Raw genomic sequence first — 22,698 nt, forward strand, 5'->3', positions numbered from 1 at the left:
CCCCGGCTTATGAATTTTTAGCTTATAAGCACTTTAAGTTTGACCAAAATTTTTACTATTTTATCCTTAAATACTTTTTTTAGAACAAAACTCCTATATCGATATTCACTGCAACAACTTATTATCAATTCAGCATCCAAATACATAACTGCTTATTTATTAAATCAATTTCAGCACTTAAAAATATTTTTCAGCACCTAATGCTTATCAGTTATTTCTGTGCCGTAAGGAAAACAGATCTAAAGAAAATTATATAATCGCAATCCGAGTCGGCAACATATACAGCAATCCGAGGTAAGCGTACAATTTCTCATGTACATTGTACAAGCACTTCATGCATTCAAAAGAAAGCAACTGTTCTCGATCTTCTTTCTCCTTTCTTCAACCTTTACCCGTTCTCTCCAAATATATAATACATCCATCTCTACACTTTTTATATATAACACTTTACCAATTTTCTCCTCCATTCCAGGTACTCTCTCCCTCTCTCTCCAATTTTTTATTTTATTTTGGTTTGAAATTTAGCTTTTGAATCTGTGCTTATTGGTTGGTGTTCTGAATTGCGCGTAACTTTTTTTTATTGATCTTTAGGGTTTTTAAGGCTGATTGAGCAAATTTGAGAAATTTGGAGGAGTATTTAAGGAATGGAAGCATCATCATCATCGCCGGAGTTTGATTACTTGTTCAAGCTGTTGTTGATAGGAGATTCAGGTGTAGGGAAGAGTAGTTTGCTCCTCAGTTTCACTTCTGATGCCTTTGAGGATCTTTCTCCAACCATTGGTAAATCTGTTGTTAATTATTTCATATTGTGTTAATATCCTGGTTTAAATTTTGTTTTTTCTGATGTACATTAATTTTACAAAGAGTATACTGATATAATTATGCATGTCGTTGTTATAGGTGAAAAGTTGTTATTTTGAGGTAAAATATAACATAAAATCGGCTTCAAAGAAAACTTGCTTGTTATAATGAAATGTTGTTATAGAGGGCGGATGTTATAGAGTGATATTAGGTAATGATTAATTTGTGAAGATGGTGGTTTTGACGGATAGAATGAGTGAAATGTTTTTTGTGTTTGGTGGGTGGAAACTAGTTAGATTAGTTAATGGTGGGCTCTTTTAGCTGTTTATGCACCATAACTGTGTATTGGTCAATGGTTCTATTACTTTTTAAATGTTTCTTAATAGTTTGGCTAAATGGATTTGATAACCTCTAGTTGCATAAATGAAAAAGAGTTAAAAAGGTTTATATGAAATGATTATGTGGCTATATCAGGAGTAAAGCATGCAGTTGAGTTAACTCAATATGAGTAGGCGAAGTGGTATTGCATTGCTATAACTAGATTATGGAACGTTAACTGCATGCTTGATGTTGATTTAGTACCGAAATAAAAAATCCAGTATAATCTCATAAGTGGGGTCTGGAGAAGATATAGTGTACGCACCTCATACCCCTACCTTCAAGAAGGCAGAGATGGTGTTTCCTGTAGACACTCGGCTCAGGAAAGGTAAAAGGAGGGCAACAACAAGCACACCAATCAGAAAACCGAAGCAAAAATACAAAACTAACAGTAGGTACTATAATTAGAAATCCGAAACCCAGCAACAAAAGAAAAAAAATGAATATTTGGAATTTAGCTGGCAGTGGGAACAGTTCACCAATCTATCAACAACAACATCAACAATAACATATCCAGTGTAGTCCTACAATTGGGGTCTGGGGAAGGTAGAATGAGCACAGACCTTGCCCCTACCTTGTGCAGGTGGAGAGGTTATTGCCATAGATCCTTGGCTCAAGGTAATCATAATTCCAACAATTTATAAAAGAAATACGGTAGCGAAGAAGCCATGAAAAAAGAAGCGGTAACAACAACAAGATAATAAGAAAATAGAAGCAGAAAAAATGTCAAGTATTAATATAAATCTAAGAATAAAGAAATACAAGAATAATACTACTACTACGGTTAGGAAAGGAAATAAGCTTGACTTTCTACTAACCTTCTACAATAATTCTCGACCTCCACACCCTCTTATCCAGGGTCGTGTCTTCGGTAAACTGAAGATGAGTCATGTCCTGCTAAATCGTCTCTCCCCAATACTTCTTCGGTCTCCCTCTACCTCTCCTTAGACTCACAAACACCATCCTTTCACAACTTCTCACTGGGGCATCTAGTCATCTTCTCCTCACATGCCCGAGTCATCTCAGCCTCGCTTTCCTCATCTTGTCCACCATGGAGGCCACCCCACCTTGTCTCAAATATATTCATTCATGACTATATCTCTTCTGGTTTGCCCACACATCCATCTCATTATCCTTATTTCTGATATTCTCATCTTTTGGACATGAGAATTCTTGACTGGCCAACACTCTACGCCATACAACATCGTCAGTCTAACCACCACTCTGTAAAACTTACCTTAAGTCTTGGTGGCACATACTTATCATACAGGACATCAGACGTGGGCCTCTATTTTATCCACCCCAGTCAAATACGATGTATGACATCATCGTCAATCTCTCCTAGAGTTTGGCATGACTCGTAGTGAAACTGATCACTCTGTGTTTTATCGGCATTTTGCTTTAAATCTATGTATTTATTTGGTTGTTTATGTTAACAATATTGTTATTACCGCCAATGATCGAGATAATATTACTAAGTTAAAACAACATCTCTTTCATACTTTCCGACTAAGGATCTGGGCAGATTAAAGTATTTTCTGGATATTGAGGTCGCTCAGTCTAGCTCAGGTATTGTGATCTCACAACGGAAGTATGCCTTAGACATTCTTAAGGAGACGGGAATATAGGTTGTAGACCTGTTGATACTCCTATGGATCCGAATTCTAAACTTCTGCAGAACGGGGGAGCCGTTCAACGATCCCGCAAGATATAGGCGGCTGGTTGGTAAATTAAATTTACTCACAGTGACTAGACTTGACATTTCCTTTTATGTGAGTTTTGTGAATCAACTTATAGATTCTACATGTGATAGTCATTGGGATGCAGTTGTTCGCATTCTTCGATATATAAAATCAGCTTGAGACAAAGGATTATTGTTCGAGGATTGAGACCATGAGGAGATCGTTGGATACTCAGATGCTGATTGGACAAGATCACCTTGTAATACACGTTCGATGTCCGGATATTGTGTTTTACTAGGAGGTAATTTGGTGTCTTGGAAGAGCAAAAAAACAGAATGTGGTTGCTCGGTCTAGTGCAGAAGCAGAATATCGAGCAATGGCTGTGGCAGCTTGTGAGCTAATTTGGATCGAAGCTGCTCAAGGATTTGGTGAGATCAGCTAGATGGAACTTGTGTGTGAGAGATAATCAAGATGCTCTTCATATTGCATCAAATCCAATGCTCCATAAGAGAACTGAACACATTGAGATTGATTGCCATTTCGTCAGAGAAAAGATACTTTCAGGAGATATTGCTACAAAGTTTGTGAAGTCGAATGATCAGCTTGCAGACATTTTCATCTAGTCCTTCACCAGTCCTCGTATTAGTTATATGTAACAAGCTCTATACATATGATTTGTATGTACCGGTTTGAGGGGGAGTGTTAGATACTTATATAGTTAATATGTAATTAGTCCGAGTCCTACATTGAATAAGAGTAGGATATGTATTATGTACAGTTATAAATAGGGTTCATTGTATTACATCAATAATATATTTTTCTCCTGTGCTTTCTCACAGACACACCCCTTCTCACCCTCATCTCCACCATCCTCTCCCAAACTTTCATAGTGTGACTTAGCAGCTTGATACCCCTGTTTTTGTTGTAATTTTGAATCTCACTCTAGTTATTGTACAACAGAATCATTGTACTCCACCTCCATACTTGGGGCATACTTGCCGTCCTAAAAATGGCATTAAACAACCCAACTAACCACTCCAAACCTACCTACGCTCTTCTAGAATTCCACTGGGATCTCGTCTGTACTGATTGCTTTTCTCCCGCTCATCTTACACATAGCCCCCTCAATCTCCTCAACCTTTGTACACCTACAATACTCAAAATCTCGCTGTCTCTCAGAGTTATGGAAGTAAGTCTGCCATCTTCGTCTATGTGCCTCTTCCACCAATACTTTGCCTTCCTCGTCTTTGATGCACTTCACTTGGTCCACGTGACGAGCTTTCCTCTCCCTCACCTTGGCTAGCTTGTACAACTTATCCTCGCCTTTGTCCCCAAGTTCCTCATACATGCGTTCAAGCGCTGCCGTTTTCGCAGCCGTAACTGCTAACTTTGCCTCCTTAGCCGTCCTCCTTTTGCAGTGTTAAAAAAAGTGTCCGCTTCCTCGCTTTAAGCGAGAAGCGAAGCGGAGCGATGGGTTGGTCGCTACCCCAACTAAAAGCGGCTCAGGTACAGAAAAGCGACCGCTTCTCTCTAAAAAGCGAGAAGCGGTGAAGCGGTCGGTAGCGGAAGAAGCGATCGCTTCTTGAATTAAAAGGCCCAAACGAGTCTTTTTCAATTAAAAGACCCAAATCGTTGAGTCTTATGTTTTAGACACTTCTTCAGCAGCAAACTAGGGTTCTAAATCAGCCTATTCTTCCTAAAAAAACCAGCTATTTCTTCCTCACATGAAGCAACGATTTGTTCAAGCAAACTAGGGTTCTTCTTCTTCTTCAACATTACAACAACTTTCAAGTTTCAACAGGTATGTTTTTATTTTCATTCTTCTTCTTCTTTTTCTTTTTCTTTTTCTTTTTCTTTCTAAACGTCCAAAAAGCGTTGAAATGCTGGCGAATTTTTTTCAGAAAAATTCTGCCCCGTTTCTGCCCAAATTCTGCCGAGATTCTGCCCAATTGATGCTACTCTTGACAATCTTGTAGAAGAATAGGATGGTCATTTTGTGCTTTAATTGATGCTACTCTTTAGTTTTTTAATTCAAGTATTGAACATTTGCTTACAATTACATGTGTTGTATATGCCGTATTTATTTTAATTTTTTTTTAAAATTCCGCTTCACTTCAAAAAAAACGGGCGCTTCGCTTCTCGCTTCTCGCTTTTCGTGAAATGGGGGTTGTCGCTTTTCCTTGCTTCATGCTATTTTTAACACTGTCCTTTCGTCTTCGTCTTCACTCTCCACTAACTTGAAATATGCCGTCTTCTTGGCTTCTTCTTTCCCATGGACCTCTCCATTCCACCACTAGTCCACTCTGTATCCACCAGAGTAACCCTTCGATACCCCTAGAAACAATACCCCTAAAACCTCTCTAGTTGTGTCACTAATGCAATTCGTTGACCTGGTCGACATACTACTCGCATTCCCACTACTCCTCCAGCCCCCTTATCCAACAACTTCTCCCCTAACTCTTGAGATTTGTCCTTAGTCAAGGCTCCCCACTTGATCTTTGGTTGATCATACATGCCCCCTTTTTTCTCTCTCTTAATCTCTAAGTCCATTACCAAGAGCCTATGTTGGATCATGAGATTCTCAACCAGGATAACCTTGCAGTCCGTGCATAGGCCTCTATCACACTTCCTAAAGAGTAAGGCTTTTCCATACCCAATCTATCCTATTTTATAAAAGGCTTTTCCATAACGTTGGGTCGGAATTGACATATATATTCCTGAGTGGAAATGCTGCATCTCTAATGTTAGAGTCACGTGTACATGAGAAATAGTGAATACATCTGAAGAAAGAAATCCTGGGTAAACTCTAGTGGCTTCTGAATTGCACGTTGCAGGTATTCCGCTGTGCACTTGATATGCCATAAAATGTATCAGACAAATAATGTGGTGCTGTTTATTGCCTGGAAAACGAGTTATAGATTTTTTTGTCTCTCATATTCTCAGGTGTGGACTTCAAGGTAAAACATGTTACCCTTGGGGGGAAGAAGTTGAAGCTTGCAATATGGGATACAGGTAATCCTGTTATTTTGTGTCCTATCTTCAGCAATGTCATGTTGTAGTTTTACTGCTTAGTTGCATAGGTTATTTATTAAGTAGCATTCTTTCAAACCCCTTAAAACAATTCTTATGCAAATATATAATATGTGACGCCAAATGAAGGTTTGTGATTGTTTACGCCTGACGTTGGATATGATACTACACGGTTTACCAAATTATTTGTCGTAATTTTCCATCTCAAAACTAAAAAAAGTTCAATCTATGAAGCACATTTTTCATCTCAAGTAGAATGATGAAATTGAAATTTACGTACCCCTTAAATCATTTGTAACAACTTACTTGACAGAAATTCGCCCTGCCAGGTGACAGCTGTTGGCCAGAATACAGACAAGTATATGTGATTGCACGCCTAATATAGGAGCATTGAGTACGAAGACTAGAACAGCTTTATTTTTTACTGGCAATCGAACTCGACTTAAGAGACCAAACTAAGCATGAATTAAATTAATGACAATCTAAGAGCTAGTAGAATCTTGTGCAACTCCTGGATGTTAAAGAGTTTTGAACTTTATGCTATTCAACTTTAATCAAACCTTAGAAACTTAGATTCTCTTTTGTAAGTTCAATCACAGGTTCCCAGTTAGATGAATCAAATACAGTACACATAAATAGCCCATCATACATGAAAAACTAGGAAGTAGAATGCAAATAAGTTGAGTTACATGTTGGGTTCAATCATAGTCCTACAATAACGAAATTTGGCCATAGTGAGTTTCTCCTCCTTTTTGGTCTTCAATTCCTTGCCTAAAAGTTTATTGCCCAAAACTCTCCTTGAAATTTTCTACATATATGCAAGCAAAATGGGCACCTGTGAATGCATAGCAGAACTTAGGTGCAAGGCTGGATTGCCTAGCGCTGTCGACAAATTCAGAGAGTGATGCCTGTTGTACAGTGCAGGCTTGGAGTTGTGGCACCTAAGCACTCTCCAACTAAAGTAAATTCCATTGTTCTATAAGAACTTTAACTTGAATGTTTTCTCTCCAAGAGCTCTTCTTCTGCAAAATATATTAAACCAAGTGAGAAGAACCTATATAGTGCCTTGAGACTTGGCAAATCTTAAGTTATGAATGTTGGATAATTGTCTATATAGTTAAAGCCAACTCATCACCAACTAAACCACCTCTCCTCCTTTGGAAATAAGTTGGTGTCAGAGGATGCAGCTGATCGGTAAATACATTGCTTCCTTGAATATTTATGTCAACTTAATTCGAAAGTTGAATTCAGCTCAATGTGCCAGTGGGAGGTTTTCTCTAGCAAAATTATTAATTATAATATAACGACTTTCTTGTTTGCAGCTGGACAGGAAAGATTTAGGACTTTAACTAGTTCATACTACCGAGGAGCTCAAGGAATAATCATGGGTAATTTTGCTGTCTCTTTTTTCTGACTTTGCTATTTGATTTGATGAATATCCATGTTATATAATCATCATGCTACACCTACTTAAATTGCTTGCTAAGAGACTGCAATAGTCACTGACGCCACGGCTAACATTAAGCTGGTGCAGTTTGTATCTGGCTTATATATGTCATTATGCTGCCTTATGTGTTAGTTCACATGCTTGTTGTAGCTTTAAGCGTCGTTTGGTACATGGGGTAAGAATAATAATCCAAGGATAAAGTTTGGGATTAACTTTATCCCATGTTTGGTTTTGGGTATTAACTGATCCCGGGACAACTTTTACACTAAAATGGTGGGATTAGCTATCCCATATAGAAGGTGGGATAACTAATCCATGGAATATCCTGGGATATCCCACCATTGTACTAAACGACCCCTTAGTATTGATGAGTAGCAGTCCAACACTTTGAAAGATAGATCTAAGCAATAAAAAATGGAGGAAAAAGATTGTCTTAACTTTTTAGAAATGCTTCTTAGGAGAAGTACACGTCCATTCTTGTATTGTTAAGGGAATATAAATGGGAGTGAAAGAGAAAAATAGTGGTGGTGCATAAGACAGTTTTTTTAATGATATGCTCGAGTATGTTAATTTGTAAGTACCATTTGGAAGTGTGCTTTCTTACTGGTTTCTTGTTCTAGGAACAGGTTCTATTTATTCTTCTTGGAGCAAATTCTATCGCTCAAGTTGCTTCCCCCAAGAAATTTTTGACGTAGTGCTTGTGGACTAATCTATCTTTGATTCAACAGTTTATGATGTAACAAGGCGAGACACATTTACTAATTTATCTGATATATGGGCCAAAGAAATTGACCTATACTCAACAAATCAAGACTGCATCAAGATGCTTGTTGGCAACAAAGTTGATAAGGTACCTTCCTTTTGAGATTCTTCTAGTAAGAGAACTTGGTCTACGGTATTCGCTTACGAGGAAAACTAAAGTTGCCATTCAATGTTGTCAAAGGTGAGAAAAGGGGCTGTTGGGGGTTTTAAGTGCAAAGTGCACTTATGGCGCACACTTTAGTAAAGAAAGATGCACACGACAAAAATACACACACACACACACAACTTAAACCCTGAACAACTATAATATGGACCGAGGAGTTGGAAAACTGCAACAGTGAAACATATGGAGTAAAAACTATGTCAATCAAATTACAAATCATTTCGATTTCTGATTAAGGTGCAAAGATGCAGTTTTAAATTTCCAAATCAAATAGGTAACTAATTTTCTTTTACTAAAGTTAATTTCTCATTCAATCCTTAATGTACTCATCTACTATTATATTTTCTCAACACTTGAGTACATGGCTCACGACCTACATTTATCTTGTTATACCGCCCTCATTGAGCCACTTAAGCAAGGAACAATCCTGCTTTGTACCTAGATTTAAGATTTAAGCGCAACTCAATCGAGCCTTCAATAACACTGGTCACTGTAGGATCCCCCCAAACACAATTATATCCCCCCTAATCCCCTTATTGAGCAGGTGCATTTGTTGTTTTGAGTCGATATTGTTGGTGCACGATGATGCTTGTGAATTCTCAAGGGATGTTTGACATATATATGAACTTCTCTGCAGGAGAGTGAAAGGGTTGTCAGCAAAAAAGAGGGAATTGATTTTGCCAGGCAATATGGATGTCTTTTTATTGAATGTAGTGCAAAGACAAGGGTTAATGTGGAACAATGCTTTGAGGAGCTTGTGCTTAAGGTATGAAACATCCGAGGATCTTCCTCATATTTTCATGTTATAAAATTTTGAATGGACTGGTCATTTGTTGTTTAAATAAATGGAGTCGCAATGAAACTTTGTATTACTAGTGATACCATATTGTCATCTTCTATGAGTAAGTTAGCTTGGTCGTTGCCTAATAGCGCTTGATAGTGCCCACTAGAGTTATTATTTGGGATGGTATGGATAGTTTACATATTCATAGTTATAGCTAGAAAAACTGGAAACGATAGCTGAAGCAAATGTATACCAACATGACAGTGTAGCTTCTTTTGTGGTTTAATTTGATAGATTGAAATTTACTTTCACAACTTTAGTGGAACACACCATTTTATTAGGTCTAGTGGGGCTGATATCACATCAATAGTTATTTAGTTGATATCAACTCTTTAAATCTAAGACGTGTTCAACAGTGGGGGATTTAGGGGGGCGGAAGGGGGTTCCGAACCCCCTTCGCCGAAAAATTACACTGTATATATAAAGCAAAATCTGTGTTTTACCTCTATATATTAAGTTTTGAACCCCCTTAACACAACCCAAAAGTGTAGTTTAGTGGTCAAAGGGGTTCAAAACCTTCATAAGGTCATAGGTTCAATTCCCACTAGCTACAAAATTTTTTTTTTGAACCCCCTTCCTGAAGATCTTGCTTCCGCCACTGGTGTTCAATGTCACGTATTGAGTTTGGCTTAACAATAGGTTTATCATGTGCTACGAGATCTCCACCTTTATTTTAGATACTAACCGTCTTTACTGGTGATAATTCATGTCGAGTGTACCTAGCCTTACTATTCTCACCCCCCAAAAAAAAAAACCTTCTTGAAGGTATGTTTCGTGGGGACCTCCTTGGTAAACAACTGGTGGTTCTACTTGGCACTTGGGGCAACATTAAACTGGACATGGAAACTTTTAAATTCTACGCTAGAAGAAAGGTTTTCCTCAGGGGAAGGTGGGTTTGGGGTGAACTGGACATTTATCCACCTGTAGTTGGTAACTGGAATACACTCCTTTTCTGTTTTCGGGTTTTGGTTTTTTTTTTTGGGGGGGGTGGGGGGGTTTCGTCCAACAGGCTTGCTAGCAAATATTATCTCAATGAACTGTGGTTTGTGGTTTTATTATTGGCTTATTGCTTCCTGGAGCATCCTCCATGCCGTATGAAGTTCAGTTTTATTTTGTCTCAGCTGTCATGTCTTTGCGCTATAGTTTGCCCAACTTTAACATGGATTTCAATATAAATGAAGCATGTTCCAATTTATAAGATGGAAGTCCCTTTTACTCCCTCTCTGTCAAAGAGAAAGGAAAAAAAGGATGTCTTGGTTGCGAGCATCATAAATTTTGGTTTTGCAGATAGTGGACACTCCAAGTCTCTTGGCTGAAGGTTCAGCTGGTGTCAGGAAAAATATATTTAAACAGAAACCTCCAGAAACTGATGCATCAACAAGTGGCTGCTGTTGAAATGACCGTTCTCCTTGATTTCTTCATGCTTTCACATCTTTGGTTTTCCTTTCTTTGTAAAAGAAGATGATGTAATTACTTGGAGGTGGCAAACTATGTTTCTGTCCTTCACGCTAGTAGTTTTTCTGCTGAATAGTCTTCTGTTGTCCTCTGTCTTTAATTTGATATGTGAAGAATATGAAGGTGAAAAATTGAAGTTTCCAGAATGACAGAGATAGTGAAGCTCTTAACTTTTTTGATTTTGCTTTAATCCTTTCTTGAAATATGTTTGACAGGGTATTTTGAAATTGTCATAAGACTCATTTTGCCTAGCCATGACAACATATATTGAAAAAAATAGTTGAGTGATTAAAGTGTTATTCAAAATAAGTTTTTGGAAGCCGAAGACTTTTCATCCTCGATCGTTTCGATATATTCTTCATTTGTTTTAAATTAGAGTACCGTGAGAAAATGATAAGCATTTTTCCTCGAAATAGGTAACTTTTGCCTTGTATTGTTGTAGCACTTGGCCCGGTGAATTATTGCGAGCTTGTGTAGTTTGAATGATCAAACTTATTCAGTCACTTTGATTGAAATAATAGATATTCCGTTAAGATGTACAAGTTGATTCTTCTCTACAGTAAACAACCTCTGCTTGCGACAAAGGGAAGTGAGTTAATCATATAAGTAGGTAAATAATCCAAACCAAACAGCGACAATGCGACATAATGTTAATTTAGACCTCTTTTGCTTTCTTATTTTCCATTTTTTTCTTCTCTCCTCTTTCTTTCTTCTGTCTTTCTGGAGAACTAGCACTGTGAATTCATGTATGTGTGTGAACTCAATTTTTGGGTCTGAAAACTAATCAAAACAAGAAAAATGTTACGAATAGTAATATTCGATTTCAAAGACACAATAAATGTTACAGTCTCTATAATCTCCTTATTCTTCTCCACAAAAAAATATTAGCTATCTTGAGCTTGACTTTGATTCAAAGGGCTTGAAAATATTGATTTTGAATCTTCATCTTGAATTTATATTTGAATTATTCGCCATGAACACTTGGGTGAATATTGCATTTGGATTTTACGCTATGAGCAAACGAGCTTCAGCTAGGTCGCACTTGGAATCTTGATTTGTAGCATCTCTTACTTTGGGTGCTTGTAGAGAAATCCTTGAACTACTATTCTTTGGGGTTCTCTATTGTAACTTGTCAATGTTTCCTGTCTGCTTCTTCTAGCCTTATGGAGACCTCTATAAATAATTGCCAAAAGTAAAGTAGTTTTGAGTAGTTAGATTGGGTTGGGTGATTTGATTAGTCAATTGAATTACCAACCAATCACATGATGACAAGCTTGTTTTTTTAGGCCAAAACATGTAACTTGGGTAGGTGGCATGTTCTCATTGGTCTTTCTCTTATTTGACTTAATATGCCATATCGCTCGAGTCTCAGTGTAGGGCATGATTCCATTGACTATTTCATCTGAACTGGGCCACATAATTTGACATGTGATATTAGTCTGAGCTAATCAGAAAATTGAGGAAAAATTATAATTAGTCAATATTTCAGAAAAAAAATTCAGAATCTTAGCAGGAGTAAGTAATTAACAAAACTGCGTTGAATTAACTACATTCCTAATAGAAACATAATAATCAATTAATGAACCTCTCAATCCTTCCCATGTTCCGTTGCTTATTTTTACTGGAAGTCCTAAAAATGCCAAAAGGTAATTAATGTGCTAAGTTACTGCATTTAGTTGATTTATAGGAAACAAAATTGCACAACCATTAGACCCCTTTATTGTTCATTTTCTATTGCCTTTTTTCTTATTTCCTTTTTCTTTTTTGGTTTTCCCCTTTTAGTTTCTCTCTTTTTTTTTTTAAATGAAGAAGAACATGATTTTTAAGTATGGAACGTGATGGGTGGTTTTCTTTACATGTTTATTTTTATTGTTAAATTTGATTCCTTTTATACTCCTAAAAATAATAAGTGTAGTTTATCTAGTGTATAATAGTTGTGTGTGTGTATATATATATATATATTATGTGAAGTATATTATAGTTGTATAAATAGTATTATATAGTATACTACATGTATTACTATTATATTATCTATATCTATATCTATATATATTATTATAAAAGCATGAATAAAATGTTGGTTTACAAAAATAACCTTTTAATATTAAGCATAATAACTCACAATAAAAGGATATAATCGGAATTTTAGATATTAACCTTGTAATCCTATTAGTTTTAGGGCATAATACTACAAGTTAGGAATTCTACATGATTACCTTTACAGCTTGTTTGGATGGTTGTTACATATCGTTTCATAATGTATCGTATTGTATTGTATTGTACTGTACTGTATCGTTTGATGAATACAATGTTTGGATGAATTGTATCATTTTACCGTCGTTTCATGGTATCACGCACCAGTAATATGATGAATAAACTTGCAATATTATAAAGAAAAGTTATGATACGGTATATAAAAAGGTAGAGTAAATGATAAAATAAAATTATTGAATAATAATGAAGGGTGAGATTGAGAGAAAAATACAAGGAAACGACGCAACCACACCAAATCGGTCGTTACATAAAGTGGCACATTTCATCGTTACGTAACGATGAATTTAACGATATGATACAATAAAATTTAAGTAACAATCAAAACAAACATTGTATTTAAAGTAACAATACGATACAATATAATAGGTAACAACCATCCAAACAAGCTGTTAGGAATCCAATTATCCTTCAAATATTGAACTATTTTTCAAATCTGTTGGATAGAATTGTCATATTTATGACTTTCCAAAAATTTAGACTTTGAATTCAATTAAAACTTCGTGGAAATTTCTTTTAACTTTTAACCACTCAAGTAGATTCCCATAAGAATTTAAAACAAATTCAATGATTCCTATAAGAATTAAAAGCAAGAACGAGACTTTAATTTATTAGGTGTAGGAGTTTTTTTCAATTGAAGCTATCAATAGTAATAATATAAAAATAGAAAAACAAGTATTAAAAAGACTTATTAGTTTCGGATATAGATATATAATACTACATGTTAGCATGTAAACCTAATACCTTTAGAAACATGTTAGATTTTCTATTAGTATAATTACTTTTAGGATATGGACATATTTTTAGCTATATAATTCTATTACTTTTAAGATATACTTCTTATTATTATAAAAATACGAATACAATATTGATAGACCAAAATAGCCCTAAATATTAAACAGAAGAACTCATAGGAAAAAGACATAAATGTAATACTTATTTTTTTGAACTACAACAACTTCTATGTTAATTTTTTTAATATTTAATATTTTTCCTCCATATTGATAATACATTAACGCTCTATAATATCTAATACCAAAAAATAAATAAAAGTAATGTTAAACGTACTGCATAAAGTGTTGAGATTGAGAAAAAAACTCTCACGATAATATATTATTATATTATATTTGAACTGCTTTCCTACTTAAATAATATTTTTATTATTATTAATTTTTCTATGTAACTTTGAAAAATATACCCAATTATTAAAGAACAACTAGGAAAGTTTTTAAGACTGTAAATGTGTGAGAAAGAGAAAGAAAAATATTGGTAAGAGTCATATCATTAATGATTTTGCAAACATAAAGATCTAAAAGTGTAATGTCAAATCGATCTTTTTACTCTTTAAAATAAAATTATGGTGGATAAAATTATAATTACATGTATATATTCAAACATGAGATGAACTACTAGTATTCTGAATCAACAGAAATAAATTATTTTTTAATTCATCATATGAGTAAAATTATTTTTCAAGTTAAAAAAAATCTTATGGTATATAAATTTATTTCATAAAAAGAGTGTTAGAAATTAAAAAAATTAGATCACAGAGTAAAAAAGATTAGTATAATATTAAGAATGTATGATGATCCTAAAAATCATTACTTGTTTTAAAAGTGAATTATGCGTTCTGAGGCCTTAAAAAACTCTTTTAGCATCACCTCGATTTGCGTGCGTAGTCTATGTAGCCGGAAAGCCTATATGTTAAAATCTGTGAAAAATGATAAATTTTGACTATAAAATGAGTTAATTTGACTTCGGTCAACGTTTTGGGTAAACGGACCCAGACCCGTGATTTGACGGTCCCGGAGGGTCCATAGGAAAATATGGGACTTGGGCGTATGCTCAGAATCGAATTTCGAGGTCCCAAGCCCGAGAAATGAATTTTTGAAGAAAATTATTTTCTGAAATTGTTTATAAGGTTTGGTAATGATTTTTTATTAAAATTCGATGGTATCGGGCCGTATTTTGGTTCTGGTGCTCGATACAAGTCTTATATATGATTTAAGATAATTCTATGAAGTTTGGTAAGAAACAGAATCCATTTGACGTGATTCGGACCTTAAATGCAAAATTTGATGTTTAAAGAAGTTTTGAGAAATTTCATCGATCTTGAGGTTTAATTCGATGTTCATGATGTTATTTTGGGTGATTTGAGTACACGAATAAGTCCGTAAGATGTTTTTGAGGTTGTGTGTATATTTGGTTTGGAACCCCAAGGGCTTGGGTGAGTTTTGGATAGGCCACGGAGTGTATTTTGAACTTAGAAAATTGCAGGTTTTATGTTGGTGTGTTTCAGACCTGCAGGCTTCGCATTTGCGAAGCTTGTCTCGCAAATGCGAGAGGTGGCCTGGGCAGCCTTCTTCGCAAATGCTAAGTATATGTCGCAAATGCGACACCCGCCTAAATCCCCTGCAATCGCAAATGCGAGACCCCTAGTCGCAAATGTAACTTCGCAATTGCGATTCACCCTTCGCATTTCCCAACCCAGCAGAGGTTACCTGCGACCTGCGACTTTATACTTAGACGATTTTAAACCCATTTTCACATCTTTTCAAAATACAAACTCCTTTGGGCGATTTTCCAAGAACAACTCTTCTTCCAAATCGATTGTAAGTTAATTTTAACTCATTTCCTTCAATGATTAACATCTTTTAACATGATTTCAACTTAAAATCAATGATTTTCATGGGGAAATTGGGTGTTTTGGGTAAAACCTAGGTTTTTCAAAAATTGGGGATTTGGACCTCGATTTGAGGTCCGATTTCAAAACAAATTATATATTTGGATTCGTGGGGGAATGAGTAATCAGATTTTGGTTCGAACCTCGGGTTTTGACCATGTGGGCCCGGGGGTGATTTTTGATTTTTTGGGTAAAACTTTGGAAAGCTCATTTTCATGCATTGGGGTTGATTCATTTAGCGTTTATTGATGTAACTAAGTAACTTGTGGCTAGATACGAGCGAATTGGTGGTGAAATCAAGGAATAAAGCTATAATTGAAACGTGAATTATGTTCGTGGCATTGAGGTAAGTGTTTGGTCTAACCTTAGCTTGAGGGATTAGGAGTGTGTCCTATTTTCTATTTGTTTCTTGTTGAGTACGACGTATAAGCATGGTGACGAGTATCTATACGTTGGTGTCGAGCATGACCGTGAGTCTTATATTGTGATTTTCATGACTTCGTTGTATTATTCATGCCTTGGTGAAGATTTCTATTTGTTGTGTAAAGTTGTGGAAAGAATTGTGATCTATGAATATTGAGGAGCGTTCGCTCCGGATGTATAACGAATTATGAAAGTATAGGTGATAATTGAAACTCTAGAGCATTGGCTCGAGTTGTGAAGTGAATTGTGAAGTAAAAGTGAGAAAGAGAAGAGATCATTATGTTACCCCCTCACCGGGCTATTGTTGAGTTGTGGTTCCCTTGCATTGTGTTCTTAATTGATATTACGGATGCTTAGGTTGATGTTTCTTTGTGTTGGGTGAGGATTATGGTTATAGCTGAGGTAGTTAGGTGTTGTAACAAGTTTGGTTATAGCTGAGGTAGTTAGGTGTTGTAACAAGTTCGGTTATAACTGAGGTAGTTAGATGTTGTAAGGTAGTTAGATGTTGTAACAAGTTTGGTTATAGCTGTTTCTCCCTTGCTGGGACGTAATTACTTATGCTATCGAATCCCTTGCCGGGATAGCATAGACCTTATTGATCCCTTGTCGGGACTCTTGTTATGATTGTTGTTGATATTATATGTGGATCGGGTTGCACGCCACAACAATATTATATGTGGATCGGGTTGCACGCCGCAACAATATTATATGTGGATCGGGTTGCACGCCACAACAAATATTATATGTGGATCGGGTTGCACGCCGCAACAATGATAAATGATATGGATCAGGTTGCATGCTGCAACAGTATTGTTATATATTGGGATAGGGTTGCGCGCCGCAATAATTATTGGTACAAGTGTGCTTATTTTGGATATTAGTTTCTTTTGTTCGCTGTGAACCCTAAGCTGCCCTTAGCCTGTTACTCTGGATTTATTGTTAATACTGGTATACCCCGCAACATGTTTCCCCCTCCCATCTTTACTTGCTTATTCCTGCTTTACTTTCCGCTGTATATTATATAACTGCATAGGTTTATTTGGTAGTCTGGTCCTAGCCTCGTCACTACTTCGCCGAGGTTAGGCTAGGCACTTACCCGCACATGGGGTCGGTTGTGCTGATACTACACTCTGCACTCTTTTATGCAGACCCCAGTGTTGTAGACTTCGTACCGCAGTCGAATTGCTGATTCTTGTTCATCAGGAGGCCCGGGGTAGTCCTGCAGGCGTCCACAGGCCCTAGCGTCTCCCTCTATCCTTACTTCCTGTTTCATTTCCCTTTTATTCGGAAACGATGTACTATTATTTCTTCAGCCTTTGTATGTAGCAATATTAGACCGTCTGTGACACTGTGACATCAGGTTTTGGGTGGTTAAGGCTTAAGTATTTGTAATAGATACAAATTTCATATATTTTATTGTTGTCTTCCGCTTAAATTTGGATTTCCGCTGTTATAACGTTACCACCTTATATTTGTTAAAAAGAAATAATTGGATAAAGAAGCAAGTAGTTAAAGGATTGGCTTGCCTAGCTCACATTAGTAGGCGCCATCACGACTCCCGAGGGTGAAAAATCCGGGTCGTGACAGAAGGTCATACAAGTGTTTGAAAAACCACAATCAAAGCAAAATCCTGAACAAGAATAAGCTTTCAAGATTATATTATAAAAAGTTGACTCTGGTATAGCGGGATTATCCTTTATAGATTTCTCCGGTGGAATCAAAATAATATTCATATGTCATACATTACTTGCAATTGTCATATCAAGAGGCATGCTAACGTTAGCAATTAGAACAAATGGTGTACCATCAATAATTTTATTATTAGGTCGTACAACTCACTTTAGGTTTGATATACCTCTTCAAATAACTGAAATAACCGTCACAAATATATCAAAAAAGAGAAATAGTGCTAAATTTATAAGGAAAGCAAAAGTGATAATATGGGACGAAGCATTTTTGGCTAAGCGTCAAACGGTCGAAACAATTGCCTAGAGTTTTAGAGATATTGGATATAAATGAATCGTTTGGTGGAAAAGTAATAGTTTTAGAGGTGATTTTTGTCAAGTACTATAAGTAGTTGCAAAATTGACGAAAGCAGAAAGTGAAAAAGTTAGCTTGCCAAAATTATACATACGACCTCAAATGAAAAATATTCAAATGACAAGAAATATAAACGTAAGAACATATCCAACATTCAGTGACTTCTTACTTCGTGTCGGAACCGAAGAAGAGCATCTGACGACTATAAAATATTCATATATTATATACTTAAAAATATATTATTTTAAATAATATATATAATATGTCAATTATCTGTATTTTCTAATAGTATTTTGCAGGAAATAAAAATATCATGATAAAGTAAATAAAGGAATAAAAAGAGATCACGATGCATCAAGGCAATAGAAGCACGACACATCATGGCAAAAGAACCACGAGGCATCGTGGCATCTTATGAGATTTGATTTCTATAAAAAGGATGTCATATTTGTGTTGAAAGGGGGGAAGATCATACGTGCCTAATTAACAACTTTTCTCTAGCTTTGGTCTTTCTTTATCTCTTTCACTTTTCTTTTGTAATTTTTGAATTTTCTAAGAGTGTTGATAGTATTTTAAGAATATCTTTCTTTTTGAGATTTAAAGACTCCATAATGGATTAATCTCTTTTGTTGGGATAGTTGATGAAGCTCGATATCGTTATAATATTAATCTCAATTTTACTACATGCTTGACCTGAAATGTTCTAATTATATTTCTATATTGTGCTGGAATATTAGTTTTAATTAATCATTATCACTTCTATCTATTTATTCTCCAAATTTAATTATATGTCAATTTTGTAATTCTTACGAAGCAAAATTAATATACGATAACTATTGGGTAAAATAATAGAGTGAGAGTAATTCTTTTTAAGCTATCATTCCAAGTCTGTAATCTTGCTTACTTCCATTCTAATTCTCATGGAGGAGTTGTAATTGGCAAGATTATTGATTTTTAGTAAAAAGTAATCGCAAGAGGTTTTTGCTATCTTTTAGCACAATTCAGGCAATAAAATTATTTCAGTTTAATCGTCACGAGTCATATATCAATTGATTTACATAACCTCGCGGAGTGTTATTAATTGATTATTTCTTAGTGAGCAAAATATAATTGTATTAGCAATAAACAATTGTTCCTAAGAGAAATACATGTAGAAGATATGATTTTATTATTATCACGCTATCGAGTGAATTCAATGATTCCCAACTGTGACGACCCAAAGGAGTCATCACCGGTTTTCTCCCTTTTTCCGTGCTTCCAAGGCCTTGAAAACCTCACCTTTAGTTGCCTCGATTTGCGTGCGCAATCCGGGTGCGTAGCCGGAAAAGCTTATGTGTTAAATTATGTGAAATTTGATAAATTGTGGCTTTAAAATGGTTAAACTTGACTTTGGTCAATATTTTGGGTAAATGGACCCGGACCTGTGATTTGACGGTCCTGGAGGGTCCGTAGAAAAATATGGGACTCGGGCGTATGCCCGAAATCGAAATCCGAGGTCCCGAGCCCGAGAAATGAATTTTTAAAAGAAATTGTTTTCTGAAATTTAATATGAAAATTTGAAATAAAAATGAATTAGAAAGCATTGGTATCGGGCCTGTATTTTGGTTCCGGCACCTGGTAAAGGTCTTATATGTGGTTTAAGCGCTTTTTGTGAAATTTAGTTGAAATCGGACGTCGTTTGACGTGATTCGAACTTGAATTCCTAAATTTGAAACTTGATGAAGTTTGAGAAAAACTCTTGATTTTGGGGTTTGATTCATTGTTTTTGAAGTTATTTAGGCGATTTGATCGCACGGATAAGTTCGTATGATGTTGTTGAGTTAGTGCATGTGTTTGGTTAGGAGCCCCGAGGGCTCGGGTGTGTTTCGGAATGGTTTTAGACTTAGAAAAATTGCAGAACTGCTGTATGCTGGTGTCCAGTCTTTTGTGCTATGCGATCGCATAGCTATGTCCGCGATCGCATAGTGTAAATTTTCAGGGTTTTAGTTTGTTCTATGCGATCACATAGTTCCTCCCGCGATCGCATAGTGTTAGCCTGAGAGGTCCTATATTTTGCTCTACGCGATCGCATTATTTCCTCTGCGATCGCAGTGTGTTAGCCAGCCTTCACTATTTCCTTTATGCGATCGCAGACCCCTGTCCCATTTACTCTATGCGATCGCATAGGCCAAATTCGCCCAGTTAAATTTTAATTCCAGAACAGTGTAGTTACGGGATTTTCATAAAAACACACGAACTCTTTCTTCTCCAAGGTCCTTAGGCGTCCATTGAAGCTATCTTTCACCAATACTTCTTGGGTTAGTAAATTTCAACTTGTTTTCTTCATTTTCCATCAATATCTATTGAATTCCTAAGCCTAAAACATGTAATTTAGAGTAGAAATTAGGGGTTTTGGGTAGAGTTAGGTTTTTGGGAATTTTGAGTGATTTAACCTCAATTTGGGGTCGGATCTTAAAATAAATTATATATTTGAACTCGTGGGGTTATGGGTAATTGGGTTTTGGTCCGAGCCTCGTGTTTGGACCATGTGGGCCCGGGGTCGAATTTTGGTATTTTTGGAAGAATGCTAGGAACTTCATATCTAAGCTATGAGATTTTGTTATCGAGTCTTTATTGATATTATTGAATTAATTATTCCTAGATATCGTTGTTTCGGAGTCGGATTATAAAGGAAAGATGGTATTTGAGGGTTGATTGCTATTATTTGGACCGAGGTAAGTGTTTGTTCTAACTTTAGCTTGAGGGAATAGGATTAGAGTGTTGTTTGCTATTTGCTAATTGTTGAGTACGGTGTATAGGCATGGTGACGAGTATCTATACACCGAAGTCTAGCATGACCGTGAGTCTTATTTGTGTTTATTCGGATTTTATGATACCTCTTCCTTGTTAAATTGATAAATTTCATATAATGTGAAGAGTTTGAGGAAGAATTATGATTTGTACATTCTTGGAGCATTGGCTCGAGTATATCATAAAGCGTGAAAGTATATGAAATGATTGAACCCCTTTGGAGCGTTAGCTCAGGTGGTAAAGTGAGATAAGAGGTAAAAGTGAAAGAAAGAGAAAGAATTATTGAATTTCTCCCTTGCCGGTATGCTTGTTGCTTTGTTGACTATCTCCCTTGCTGGGATGCTGAGATTATTGATATTGTTCCCTTGCCGGGTTTTTAACTGCTTAATTGTGCTCCCTTGCCGGGAGTTAGCTGTTTATTTGTATTTCCTTACCGGGATTTCTATCATTATTTGTCTACTCCCTTGCCCCTTGTTTGTGATTGTTGCTTGGGTGAGGAAGAGTGATAAAGCACGAAGGGTGATGCCGTGCATTGTTTGCTATTGTGAGGAAAGAGTGTAAAGCACGAAGGGTGATGCTGTGCCGCACGATGTACCATTCCGTGCCGATTTTATTGATTATATGGTGAGGAAAGAGAGTAAAAGCATGAAGGGTGATGCCGTGCATATTTCATTTATATGATTGCTTTGGTGAGGACGAGTGCATAAAGCACGAAGGGTGATGCCGTGTATTTATTGCTTTCTGATTCTTTGTTGATATCCGAGTTATGTTGTTTCTTTCATTACTTGTTCTTATTTGATTTACTTCGAGGTTATAGATTTCCTTACCCTATTTTCCTTGTGATTGTTGTTTGGGTGAGGAAGAGCGTAAAACACGAAGGGTGATGCCGTGTATTGTTTTGGTGAGGACGAGAGTAAAAACACGAAGGGTGATGCCGTGCAAATTGTTGACTTTTGATTCTTGTTGACATTCTAGCTTTGTTACTTCTTTCTGTTATTGAGGATTTCTATTTGAAACTGTTAGCTCCCCATAGCATGCTCCCCCCCCTCTCTTAGCTGTTTAAATTCTGTATATTTCCTTTTATTGCATATATCTGCACAAGTTGTTTTTGGTAGGTCCTGTCTAGCCTCGTCACTACTTCGCCGGGGTTAGGCCAGGCACTTACCAGCACATGGGGTCGGTTGTGCTGATACTACACTCTGTGCATCTTTTTGCACAGATCCAGGAGCAGATTTTGGACCTCAGCAGTAGGATTTGATCGGGAGCTGACTTTAGTCCAGAGACACCGAGGTAGCCTTGCTGACGTCCGCACGCCCGGAGTCTCTCTCTCTCTCTCTCTCTCTCTCTCTTTATTCAGTTTGTTATCTTTTGTACCGAAACAAACAGTTTATAATTTTCTTTCAGACGATTGTATTTAGTAAATCTTAGAAGTTCGTGAGCATTGTGACACCAATCTTGGGTAGAGGATTATGTTAAACTTTCCGCATTTCTATTCAGTTTTTATATAAGTTAAGATTTCCGCTTGAAATTTTTAATTATGTTGCCTTTATTTCATGTTGATAATTATGGAAAAGAATGTGTGTTAAACGGAAGGTAATTTAAGTTGGCTTGCCTAGCTCCTATTAATAGGCGCCATCACGACCCCGAGGGTGGAAAATCCGGGTCGTGACACCAACTCTCTTTAAATATAAAAATCTTCCGAAAGTTATTTTATTTCAACTTAATTTAAATTTTCAACAAACAAAATTTTATTAATTTGATTCTCTCAAATAGTAGTAAGAATATTATAAGTTTGTAGCTAGATTCTCCAATCTCTGTAGGACGATATCATAAACTATACTAGAATTTGACAGCGCACGAGTAGCAAGATCTTATACGCATTGGCCTCGTCAAATTTTTGGCGCAGTTACCGGGGATTGACATACATCT

At 36.2% G+C, this 22,698-nt stretch overlaps 1 protein-coding gene across 1 annotated transcript; it reads left to right on the plus strand.

Moving 5' to 3' along the window:
• Positions 1-281: 281 nt before the first annotated feature.
• On the plus strand, positions 282-10,708 carry LOC104249801 (ras-related protein RABC1). The gene is made up of 7 exons (XM_009806294.2): positions 282-472; positions 592-780; positions 5,805-5,873; positions 7,214-7,279; positions 8,067-8,188; positions 8,901-9,029; positions 10,395-10,708. The coding sequence occupies exons 2-7, from the start codon at positions 645-647 to the stop codon at positions 10,500-10,502; spliced, it is 630 nt and encodes a 209-aa protein (XP_009804596.1). The 5' UTR covers positions 282-472; positions 592-644; the 3' UTR covers positions 10,503-10,708.
• Positions 10,709-22,698: the final 11,990 nt, after the last annotated feature.

The sequence above is a fragment of the Nicotiana sylvestris genome, chromosome 4, assembly GCF_000393655.2.
Source record: "Nicotiana sylvestris chromosome 4, ASM39365v2, whole genome shotgun sequence".
In the NCBI taxonomy this organism is placed as follows: Eukaryota; Viridiplantae; Streptophyta; class Magnoliopsida; order Solanales; family Solanaceae; genus Nicotiana; species Nicotiana sylvestris.

What these genes read in the sequence shown, in the direction of transcription:
- LOC104249801 (XM_009806294.2), top strand. Translation starts at nt 645, where the DNA reads ATGGAAGCATCATCATCATCGCCGGAGTTTGATTACTTGTTCAAGCTG. An exon ending in GCTTGCAATATGGGATACAG is followed by an intron (nt 5,874 to 7,213) that starts GTAATCCTGTTA and finishes TCTTGTTTGCAG; the next exon opens with CTGGACAGGAAAGATTTAGG. An exon ending in TTGGCAACAAAGTTGATAAG is followed by an intron (nt 8,189 to 8,900) that starts GTACCTTCCTTT and finishes ACTTCTCTGCAG; the next exon opens with GAGAGTGAAAGGGTTGTCAG.